This window comes from Arvicanthis niloticus, chromosome 22, assembly GCF_011762505.2.
Source record: "Arvicanthis niloticus isolate mArvNil1 chromosome 22, mArvNil1.pat.X, whole genome shotgun sequence".
NCBI classification, from domain to species: domain Eukaryota; kingdom Metazoa; phylum Chordata; class Mammalia; order Rodentia; family Muridae; genus Arvicanthis; species Arvicanthis niloticus.
The window spans coordinates 41,807,766-41,820,470 of NC_133429.1; the positions used below are offsets into that span (position 1 = coordinate 41,807,766).

The 12,705-nt window shown below is 39.9% G+C and overlaps 1 protein-coding gene across 2 annotated transcripts in view; it reads right to left on the reverse strand.

Moving 5' to 3' along the window:
• Irak3 (interleukin 1 receptor associated kinase 3) overlaps nt 1-12,705 on the reverse strand; it is a 52,248-nt gene that overhangs the window by 30,578 nt on the left and 8,965 nt on the right. For both annotated transcript variants that reach the window (XM_076920340.1, XM_076920339.1), the window contains exons 2-4: nt 4,915-5,097; nt 985-1,088; nt 379-424 (exon numbers count right to left, since the gene is read on the reverse strand). In XM_076920340.1, the coding sequence (XP_076776455.1) occupies nt 379-424; nt 985-1,088; nt 4,915-5,097 (333 nt within the window). The remainder of the gene's footprint in view (nt 1-378; nt 425-984; nt 1,089-4,914; nt 5,098-12,705) is intronic.

Sequence of the window (12,705 nt, forward strand, 5' to 3'; positions counted from 1 at the left end):
CTCCTCCTTCTTTTCCTCTTCTTCTTCTTCTTCTTCTTCTTCTTCTTCTTCTTCTTCTTCTTCTTCTTCTTCTTCTTCTTCTTCTTTTTTTTCAGAGGTTCCCTGAGGCAAACTCATCTCTTATTTTCCTGTAATTAATGCACTAGGATTGTGTTTTATAAAGACAGCTTCAGCCAATGGACCCTTATATTATAATATGTCATCTACCACAACTATAAGTGTCCATCAAATTTTAGAATACTGTTTCATACCTATAAAAATCTTATATTAAATTGGAATAGAAACAGTTTAGTTGTTCATTACTTCCCCCTGCAAACTCACATATATGAAAGTGTAATTTAATTAATTGTGATGTAATTTTTTTCCTTTTCTTCTTACCTTTTTCATTATGTTGAACATTATCCACTGTGACATTGGTTGGTTCCTGAAGGAAGAAATATATGTTAAGTAATTCCATTTTATAAGCCTAGAAAGAGCAGAGCCTCAACAGAAATTGATAGCTCCCTATGAGACTCTGTTCTGCTCTGTGCAACAGAACAGAACGGAGTTTAGAAAAAAGCTGGAGGAAAGCTAAGTTATCTCACTTTGTTCAACAGTATTTGTTTTTTTACAGACATGGCTTCCGTGCCCACTGAGAACAGCAAAGTACCAACGCCATCATTGCCAGTTTTAAGTGGATTGTAACACTTTCTAAACAGTGGTCACTGGTGATCTGTTGTGATAAAAGCTAGCAATTCCATAAAACATCAGCTGGAAAAGGGAAATGCCAAGCTGAGCTGAGATGAGCGTTTAACCCCCAGCATCTTAGTAGTTGTATGTCTCAGCTCTGCTGGATCCTGGAAGCAGAAACCCCTTACTCCTCGTGTATTTACAGACTGCAACTAAACACAGACAAAGGGAGAGGCATCTCTAGTTTTCAGACTCTGCCTGTATGTCCAGCACTTTCCCGCCAAAGAATTTCAATCTTTATGTAAGTATGTGCACCAGAGGTCCAGGGTCATGTTCTTTGCACACATGCTTCACGTCAGGTGGTAAGTTGGGAAACTGAAGCTCATGAGGAGTCTGCAGTGAAGGAGTCCAGTTTACTCCTGAAAGAGAAGCAAAGGGAGCTGGGTATAGAAATGTTTATGTCCCAAAGGTTCATTTGCCTTAAGGCTGTGAAAATAAATAATTTCACTAGTAATGCTCATGTCTAAAGTTGATCTTCATTCAAGGGGAATAAATTCATTCAACTAGAATAGATAAATTCACACCTGTGAAATGTTTTCAAATGCTGAAGTATCCAGTGGCACCTGTATTCACTTAATAATGCAACTAGCTACTTTCAAGCATTCTTAGTTTTCATAAAGAATAGTAAAGCATGAAACACAAAGCAGAAATCAAAACATAATGCTTTCACTAGGGTCTACAGACATTTAAATGTCGAGGTTGTGAGATTACACTCCCTGGGTTGGTTTATTATGATGATCTTCGTTTTTTGTGGGTTTTTTTTTTTTGGTTTTGGTTTTGGTTTTTCAAGACAGGTTTTTCTGTGTAGTCCTGGCTGTCCTGGAGCTCACTCTGTAGACCAGGCTGGCCTCGAACTCAGAAATCCGCCTGCCTCTGCCTCCCAAGTGCTGGGATTAAAGGCGTGCACCACCACTGTCCGGCTTTTTTTGTATTTTTTACTCTTTTTACAATAAAGTATCAGAGATTATTATGTGTGTGCAAACACACACACATTATCAATCACCAATACTCACACCCTTCCCAAACATAAGCTATACTTTTACTTTGTAGAACTCTGTTAGAACTGAGATGTTCTGTGTAGCATCTCACAAAAGATTAGAATGCTTGTGTCTTTGCTGTTCTTGCTAACATTCTGATTCAACCTTAAGACTGTTTTTGTTTTAATGGTCTAGTTACTCTTATTTTCTAGCGTTTACCAAATGTTTTGATTTCAAAACTAGCTACAAGCCGGGCGGTGGTGGCGCACGCCTTTAATCCTAGCACTTGGGAGGCAGAGGCAGGCAGATTTCTGAGTTCGAGGCCAGCCTGGTCTACAGAGTGAGTTCCAGGATAGCCAGGACTATACAGAGAAACCCTGCCTCAAAAAAAAAAAAAAAAAAAAAAAAAAAAACTAGCTACAAAACACCATCAATTAATTTTTCAAAACCCTCAAATACTGTTCATATCTTATCAGCCAACTGAACCTATTTGATATCTATAGAACTTCCTTTCCAAACTTATTAAAGTAGAAACCAACTGTGAAGAGAAACTGGAAAAACTCACAGAAACAGGAACCTTAAAAATCAAGATTAATGAGTCTAAAAATCATGACTCATGAGGTAAAGACAATGGCAGAGCATAAATTAGGAAATACTCTACGATTAATCAGTAATTTAAAGAATAACCAAAACTTAAGGTAGCGAGCTCAGAGCAGGGTTGAGAGGGGACACTGTAACTGTGGAGTTCTACCTTAAGACAGAAGAAATCTCAAACCAGTAACATGTTTCCATTTTAAGGAACTTTTTTTTTTAATGGCAAAGTAAACAAACACAAATGGAAAGAATTCAGGTCAGAGTGGAAAAAGGGAATTTTCAGCAAGGGAGATTCATAGGAATGCAGGGAGGGCTTCTTGAAAAGATCATCAAAACTGGCAATAGCTTGGATAGGATGAAAATAGAAGCGAAGAAAGAAGGAAGGAGAGAGGAAAGAAGGAAGGAAGGAAGAAAGGAAGGAGGGATAGAGGAAGAAAAAGGAGAGAGACTCACATTGTTAAAATTAAGAACAGAAGAAGAGCAATCACTACAGATTTCATGGCTTTACTGAATCCTTAGTGTTATAAAAGAATAGTATGACATCAAGAAAATATAATACACTTGAAATTAGAAAACTCAAATGATAAAAACAGATTCCTAGGGGTCTATCTACCAAAATTAACTCAAAGGATAATCTGAATGCACATATAATAAGTTAAAAAGTGATTAGTGTTTTTTTTTTTTTTTTAATATCCCACAGAGAAAAGATCCGGCCCAAATGACTGCACTGATTAATTCTACCAGCAACGCATGGACAGTTTAGCCCAAACCCTGTACAGACTCTTCAAATGCAGAAGAGGACGGAACAAATCCTGGATCATTCCATGAGGCCAGTATTATTTTGGCACAGGAAGGAGCAGACATTAACCGTACAAATGTATGTGCAAAAATCGTCAACAAAACACCAATAAACCAAAAATATGTGAAGGATCACATGTCACAACTGAGTGGAATCTATCCTAGAAACCCATGATTTGCTTAAAACTGAAAGTCAAGTTATGCAACAACTCACACCAACAGAATCAAGGATACAAAAGCACAGGTTTAGCTCAAGAGTTTGAAAAATAAATCAAAATCCAGTATCCAGTACTTTAGAAACAGAAGGAGTTTCTTCAATCTGATATAAGGTATTTATGAAAAAAAAAACATAGTCAAGGTCATACTTAATGGTATAAGACAGAATGTTTTCCGTTCAAGAACAGGGCAGGGCTGCTTCATCTAACCAAGTCTGCTCATTATTACATCCAAAGTTCTAGCCAGCAGAGCCAGACTAGATAAAGAGCTAACACACATCCTGAACCAGGTATTGCCACAAGCAACATTTCAAGTATGGGAGCTGTACAAGCACTAAATCTCATTACCCCTTTGTTATTAAACAAAAAAAAGATAACATTTTATTGTCAGAAAAGGATAGCTTTAAAATGGTTCCTTTGAGGAGCCCATAGAAAGCTGTATATTTTGTTTGTTATCAAAGATGTTTAAAAACTAAAACAAGAAAACACTGATTTGGGAGATCACACAGATGGTGAGGTGCTTTCTATGCAAGTGTGAGGATCTAAACTCAATCTCCCGACCCCACATGATGAAAATAAAACCAAAACAAACAAGAAAACCAAATAGCCAAGCAATGTAGACATTGATAAAGCCCAACCAACACGGAGGAGATAGACAGACAGATCCCTGAGCTCCAGACCAATGAGACAGTCTGTGTCTTGAAAAACAAAGTGTATGTCTTCAAAGAACAAAACAAAACAACAACAACACAAAGATGCAGGAAATAAACAACTCAGATGGATTAGGAAGTCTCTGAAACTGAGCAGATGCACACCTCTCCCCCCCCCCCCCCCCAGATTATATGAAAGTAGAAGGGAATCGTCCTCCTATTGGCTCACAGACTTGCTATCCTGAAATATGGAGTGCAGCAGAAACAAAAGAACCAACTCCTAGAAACTATCCTCTGACTGGCACACTTGAGTTGCAGCATGAATGCAACATGGATGAATAGAAACAGACAGGACAAACTTTAGTGAATGGCAGGTAAGTAAGGCATAATTAAAAAACATGGCCTAAAGAAGAGAATCACAACTTTATTCTGGAGGTATCATTTACATTCAGAGGAGACCAAATTATTTTATTGTCTATAACTGGGAGATCCAATGTCGTTGCTAGCTTTTAATATTGTAATCAAATTAGAAAATAATATTATATGTATTTTATTTAAATATTTTGGTTCTTATTCTGAGCTTTAGAGAAAAAGCTGATACTTTTAGTTGCTGAATGAAATGTTAAGAGTCCTATAGCTGTCAGGGGAGTGAGATATGTCTTTAATCCCAGCACTGAGGAGGGAGAAGCAGGCAGATATCTATGAGTTCAAGGCCAGCAGAATCTACAGAGCAAGTTCCAGGTCAGTCTCAAAAACAAAACCATAAAAATTAGAAAGAAATGTATCATATTGTTAAGGGATGAAGGAAAAAAGTGTCACACTCTCAAGCAACAGGTCACTGACAGACATCAAAGCAGGCCGGTGTATGTGGGACATGCACTATTTCTGTTTAGAGACAATAAGTCCCCATAGGATGGATGGATAAAGAGCCAGTTTTCAGAACATGCTTACCATAGTTCACAATTAAATGGATAGCTCGTTGATGCCCCATCTCTTGGAGAACCTGTAAAAGGTCGCCGATGGTCTTGTTTTTCTGTGCCCAGGACCACAGCAATTCTCTTGTTCCACTTTTACCTTGGTCTACGTATTTTTCAATATGACGAACATCCAGCCAGCTGTTTGAAAGTCGCTCCGCTGTGGAAATTGCAACAGAAAGAAGACAAGAATAGACTATTTTTATTCATATATTTGGGATTTGTCTTGTCATCACCTTGAATATTTTATGTCATTTGAATTGTAACCTTTTATTTGGAACTAATGTATTATATACTCCTTCCCTGACACCCATATCCACAGGGCTAATCAGGTTAAACTTGTAACAATTAGTAACAACTGAACTTAGTCTCCCCCTAGTCCCCGCCTGCTGTCTCATTAGTGGGGCTGTCTCCTCTCTGGTTCTAGCATTTCTGCATTGCATTTCTTCACCTCTGAGTCTACTCTGCTCTTTGGCTCCTTGTCCTTCAGGCCAATGGGTGACATGTGTCTTCAGTGTACAAGGTCCATGGCTGTGGTAAGAGTGGCCTGCTTACTGCAGTACTTTGTTACAGTGTTGCTTGCAAAGTCTCTCCATTACAAGTTATCCTTTTAACTATGATGCAGAAGACACTGCTCAGATTTTTTTTTTCCTGCTCAATGGATCTCTTATTTATCACAATTACTACTATGACATGTTTGCTTAGTGGTGATCTTTTCCTTCTGTATTCATTAACAATATTTTTGTAACAAAGTGTGCAGTTTTATTTATTCACTCCACTCTTCCTATATATCAGGATGGACTCGTGGTCATTGTATTCTGAAGGGTAAAATCTAATAATAGCATTATGTCGTCGTTGTTAAAGCTGTTTTGCTGTGTCTATCTGGGGGTCTCCTGTCTTCTGGCAAGGTCTATAGCACGTCCTCATTTGCTCGCTCTGCATCATGTTCACAGCTCATTTGTTTCTTTTCCCTTTCTGCCAGGCTGCGGTTAAGCGCTTGCTCAAAGAACTGTGCTTTCTCTACCAGAAAGGGTGTTCCAAAGCTAAGGTCTACTTGCTAGATAGGACTATGGTGCTGACAGACTTCAGCAGCAAGTATAGCTGGCAAGTGCTTTCATGCACACGGACCCAATGTCTATATTCTCAGCCTGTGTGCAGGCACATTACAAATTAAGTGTCTATTGTGGTACCCCTGGTTTGAATATAAACCAGGTTTCGTGTCGTTCCTTGTTTGTAACTTTATTCTTGAACAGCAAGAAACTTTGCTCCTGTTACTGACAATATTTCTATTATTTGGCCTTACTGTAACCATCACGTACTTTCCACGTTGCTGAGACACCCTTGTGAGAAATACAGGAACTAAACTGAAGTACAATTGATCTTGCTGCCCTGGGCTGAAAAGCATCCAGTTAAGGTGTTGCTTACCAGCCAGCGGCTTAGGTTAATTCTTTTTCTTCCTCACCTCTTCTTTGCTATTATTACTCATTTGTAATTTCGTTAAATTTATACTTATGCAATGGTTGTTTAAATATTTGTTCTATATTGTTTTGGTGCTGAACACTTGGGTAACTGAAAGCTAAGATCCGGGTAGGACCAGAGCGATGTGTTGGTGGGAATCTAGGCATTTCACTGCACTAAATGGTACACTTGACTCACAGAACGTCTTGTATAGATCCTCTAAAAGCGGTACCAAAGTTCTGCAGGAGTTTATGGTGCCCGAGTTAACACGATTTACCAAATGAAAATTTGTGCCGCCTCACTGCACAACTACACAATGTTAAGTGCACTGTAAAGTGAAAAGAAACAAGAGAGAAGGCAACTGACAGAAGGGAAAAAACTTACTTGTTATGGTGGTTAATAGCCTAGGTTAGCTCGGTCCCGCTGAGTTTTAACATAAGTGGTGTGTTTGGAGATGGCAGATGTTCATGGCACTATACCACCACGCCTTTTCCTCCAAGAAAGACTATAAAAGTTATGGTCCTATACATAGGTCTGTGGATGAAAGGCAGTTACACCTGAGGATAATCGTGGGCCTCTGGATACACTATGATGACAGGTTGTTGGAACTCAGCACATTTTCCTTCTGCCACACTCAAATATGAAATAAACCCTTGAGCACAGCACTGACAGATGAAATTCTTTACCAGGATAACAGGGACTCAGATCTGATAACAACAGTAAACCTTATGAAGCCTTCTTGTGTTTAAAACCAGTTTCAGGGCTGCTAAATTTTTAGGGAGTTGCCTTTTTTTCCGTGTATAGTGTTTGAAATCATATTAAAAAGACAGGTGTTTCTGATTTAATAGATACCCTCTGCCCTCACAGTTCCACTTCAATGGGACTTTGCCAGCATCCACATTTACTGGGACTTTATAGCCCTGTTAATATTCTCAGTAAAACCATGAAGTTGAGACAGAGAATACAAAACCACAACTCCTCCCTGTTCTTTGAGCCAAAATTGACTTTGCAGACACCATCAGTACTCACGAATACGCTCCCAATTCTCCACTCCATTGCTGAAGACGGAACATCACTGCCTAGTGTGATTATGAATGCCCAAATGTCATTTCTACCAATGCCAAAGATCCAGAGTCAATTGGCCAGGATTGTATTCCAGTCATGGCACAGTACAAGCACATGCCAACTTGGGGTGACTCAGGATCGACACAACTTGGCATGCTGGGTCAGCACATGGAGTACAGAACCTTTAGGGCTCCCCTTGGTAGCTGATAAAGCACAGTCAAGCTGTGCTGAGCCACTGAGGCTTCAGTGGTGCTTGTTACAGCAGCACAGCATAGTCTATCCTGACTAATACACACAAAAGTGCACCTTGAATCTTCTTGTCACTTAAGTGATGTCTTGTTTTACAATAGAGTGAACAATAGTGTCAGCTTTGGTGATTACATATTACGTGGACAGGTAAGCGAGACATTCAACTTGGAGGCATGAGTAGTCTGTAAGGAAAAATATATACAACCCAATATATACACAACACAATATATATACAACACAATATATACACAACACAATATATATACACCCCAATGGCTGAAGTCACTGAGTTGAAATGTCTTCATCTTTCTTCTTTCAGGTCTTGAAAATGTTTGCATCCCTCATGATTTGTAAGGGTTGGTGCCTTACAGACAGGCCAGAATTACAGATATCAAATATATGTTTTAGCTGTATGACTCTTACAGGAAAAAAAAAGAGGGGGGGAGATCTTTAAGGCAAAACTTTGGCAAGAGGCAGTAATACTATTTTAATATACTGTTGGCTCTTCTTGTCTGTGAGCTCTGTACCCAGGAATTCAACTAGGTTAATATAAAAATACTTTTAAAAACTATGTCAAAAAGTTCATAGCAAGACTCTCTATTGCTGTTACATCACATACTTGAGTCATAAAACATGAGAAGTCATTATCTGGTGATCATCTGGAGGTTTCATTCCGACTGGCTAGCTTTCCTAGTGCTGGGAGATGCTGTGCCACTTACTTCCAGACTAGCAATAACAGGCTTACCCACCTGGAACCCTGTGACCTACAGTAGCAAGTGTGGGCTGACAAGATACACCCACTAGTTCAAGAGTAATGAGAAAGTTAGAGGAATAAATAACCACTTTCTGATTGGATTAATATCCACTCCACAAGACAGAATTCATGCCTGGTACCATTCAGAACCAAGAACCCTACAGCTGGGCAAGCTACAAACCCTAGGAAAGAACCTAATGCTATTATTCTGCTAAATAAATATTATAAATTTCCCTTGTATTATAAATTTCCTCTTATTTTTATACCCATAGATTAGTGCATCTCTCAGCCCCTATCAGAGAAGCCTATTTCTCCAGAAGATGTTGAGTAACAACACAGCGACACTCAACTGGTCAACATGCAGAGAATAGAAATTGATTGGCCCTAAAATTGACATTTATATCACATCCCTCCCCTCCCCCCCCCAGGGTTCAGGGATCTTCACAGAAGAAGGGAAAAATTGTAAAAGCCAGACTTAGCCCATAACTATAGTGAAACGCTATTTTCCAAACACAACAAGGTAGTTGAACATAAGAATTCAGAGTGGCTGTAACTGCATGCACAAGTCTTGTACAAGATCAAGCCAAACAAAATCCCAACAGGGATAGGGGAGGAGCTTGCAAAGTTCCACATCTAGCTAAGGAGGTATGGAAGACTGATGGGGGCTGGGAAGCATGCACACACCTTCCCTGCCCTCCCGCCCAAGCCACCAGCAGATGGCCCTTCACCCAACTACACACTGGCCTCAATAAGGTCACTCATCAAGTTGAGTAATAAGATCACACGAAGTTTGGAGGGGATTGAGATGGGAAGGGTAGGGGAAAATTGGAAGGGAGGAAATTAGGAATGATTTCATAAGAAGAAGACACATCATATGCATTATGAAATTCTCATATAAAAAAATTAATTATACCAGGAGCTGGGGACATAAAGCAGTGGTGGTGTCTGCCTGCCTTGCCAAAGCCCTGGATTCGATCCCTAACTCTACAACACAAGTCAGCATTAAATATGCTCTGCTGTGTTCTTACTACTTTCCCTAAATAATACAACGTGACTATTTACTTATTTATCTTGACTTACATATTATTAATAATCTAAAAACAAGTGTAAAGCATATGACAAGACTGTGTATTTTATAGACAACTACAATGCTATCTTACATAAAGAAACTGATGGGTGAATTGTCTCTTTCTCAAACTGTTGCCCATGCCCTGGACTACTTGCTGCCTGACCCTACCTGACCTTGGGGGATGGAAGTGAGGTGGCTCAGAGTCAACGACACAGACTCTGGAAGCAGGTGAGAAACACCCCAGTAAGCTCATCTGAACACAGCTGCCAGCTCCTTTAATACCCTCCACCCATGCCCCACTGGTCCCAAGAAAACATCTCTTCTAAACAGCAGTTTCCCATTGGCTGGCATTGTCTAAGTCAGCAATCCTTGGTCTCTCAGGCAGTCCTCAATTAGGTCCTCCTGCAGGAGCCATGACGTTTACATAGAGGTGGCTACTGCTATTCCTCCTACATCAAACTTATCTGTCCTTTTGGTTAAAGCGTAGTTTTTCTCAATAGTTTATTTAGCTATCTCGACAAGCTCTAAGAGCAAATTACTGTCACTTGAGCACTTGTTCATGTCTTCATTGTGCAATTTATTATAGTAACTGCAGGCACGGAGTAGGAATGGAGCATGGAGACATGTCCCTAAATAAAGATGGGGACACCAGGGATGGTTCTCTATACAGGGGTTTCAGGAACCCTGACTTAGTTCAAAGCAATATTTCTAATTAGGGGCTCATTCTTAAGGAGGTATTAGCCAGCAGATGTTGTCCTGGGGAATTTTCATTTGAAAACATGACGAATCAATTGTAAACTCTACACATTGTTCCCAACTTCTAGGGACAATAGTCTCCCATCAAAATGGAGCATGACTGTGTACCCTTGGGTTTTCACAGGAACATGAGTGTTTAGTGGTGGCTCTGTCATTAGCACACAGGGCGACTTCAGTGAGTCACGGACTATGAATAATTTCAAACTGCTTGTGTGTAAATATCATTTCAATCTACCTAGCTAAAATGTCTACACAGTTTGGTTGCGCTTTCTCTGTCAGCTTTTAAGATTGTAATGAGCACTGACTTCAAAGTCCCCAAAGTCTTTTGAAGTTGGTCAGTAGTAGAGCAATTACCATGGTCAAGACCCTGGGATAAGAACCTAACACTGAACAAGAAAAATCAATGAAAATAACAACAACAACAACAAAAATAACAACAACAAAACCCTAAAGTGAACTACTTCTAGTCTTTAGAAAACTTCCTACTTTCAAGAGGAACACTCCGAGGAAAGTGTTTCCAGTGTATGGGATTTTTCTCCAGCCATTAGAAAGTTAATTTTGTAATTATTACTATTTTCAGACTATTGGGCATAATGCACCAGACAAATTAATAATATTATTTCTATAACTCACGACAGGTTTTGTGTTTTTTAAATAAATAAGGTCAGTTCCCTCGTGCTTTACATCTTTGGGACCCGGCATCGGGGCATAATTTCATGGGGACAGAGAAAGGAAGACCCTCCCTTGAGCCACTGCTGTCAGGGAAGGGAGGGGAAAGGCTAGACCTCAGTCAGCCACAAAGCAGGAGCAGCCAGGGCAAGGTTTACTCAGACTGAGGGAGAAGAAAAGGTCTACGGGGAAGGAAACTTGATAAAGAAAGGAGGAAGTGCTGAGTAAAGAGAAGGGAACACTTAGAACTTGGGTTCAGAGAGAAGCAGCCCAGGAAAAGTGTTTGTTTCCTTAGTATGTCACACGCCCAGTACCGACGTTCAATTCACATTTGCCACATGTCAGACAGAAACCCTGAGTACAGGCGCAAGAATTTGAGACTTTATCACACCAGCAATGAGACCGACCTCAAACGTCTGGAAAGTAGCACAGTGGGTAGCTTCAGCTTTACACACAGAGACTAAGCGTGATGTTAATGTTCACAATTCTTAGAATAGCAAAGAAACAACTTACAGAGGAAACCTGTTAACTTCCCAAAGCCCAGAGACATCAGCTTTTCCTAAATTCCATTCCTCATTTCCCTTCCTCTCTCTCTCTTTTTTTTTTAACTGCTGGATTTCCGTTTTAAAAGGGCAGCAGGGCATGACCCCAGGCTCTCCCCTCCTGCCATTTGCCTGAGAAACCACAGCTGCCAAGCAACCCTTCCTTAAAGTATGTTTCTGAGACTCAGCTGGGGCGTGAGTGACCAGGCACCCAGTAAGCTGGCCGTTTCAGCTACCCAACAGTGAGCTGGGCAGAGTGTAAGTAAAGCTAGATTAGGCAGAGAGCTTTTTTTTTCTTTCTTGTTTTTTTCTTTTTTTCTCTTTCTTTCTTTCTTTCTTTCTTTCTTTCTTTCTTTCTTTCTTTCTTTCTTTCTTTTCTATACAAGTTCTTGGTAAGAGACTGGCAATGCTGTTAGAATCAATACTGCCTGCCTGCATGCATGGATGCCTTCCAGGACTAGAAATTAAATATGTTTTCTCTTTCTCTTACTGGTGATGCATGATGCAATCTTAATAGCTTTTCCCTAAAGAAAGACAAATTATCCACAACCATAAAATGTAAAATTCATTTAAATCCAATTCTATAAAAGAATAACTCCGATTTGTTGCGACAGGAATGCAAATTCCTGGTAAGTTAGCTACATTCTGCACTCCTACTTTCTCCCAATACTTCCTCCTCTCTTCCAGAATACAGGACTTTATTGCTTCATAAATTAAAGAGGAAAGTTCCCAAGGCTTAATTGTGCTGTTAAAGAACACTCTAAGTTAAAAATAGAAAGTAAGAAAAATGGGCTGTAGTTGTTGAAAAGCATCGTCTTGGAAGGTGTGGCAGCTATTCCCAGATGTATCTGGAATGAACTACAATCCAGAAATAGAAGGCACACTTGTGATCCGGACCTTGAGAATCTGGAAGACACGGGCTTTTGATCCGGATTTTTGAAGGATAATGCCCATGAAAAGCTTAGGCCCTAACAAGGTAGTACCAACTTTTAATCCCAAGAGACGGAGACAAACAGATCAGTGAGTTCAAGGCCAGCCTGAGACAGAGCAAATTCCAAGTAAAGAACAGTTTAGGTCCAGGAGTGGTTGCATATACCTTTAATCTGGGCCATACCTTCTGCTAGAGGCCTACATAAGGACAGTGGAAGAAGAAGGCGTTCTTTATCTCTGCCTGCTTGTACTTCCTTGCCAGCACGTCTGCTGGAA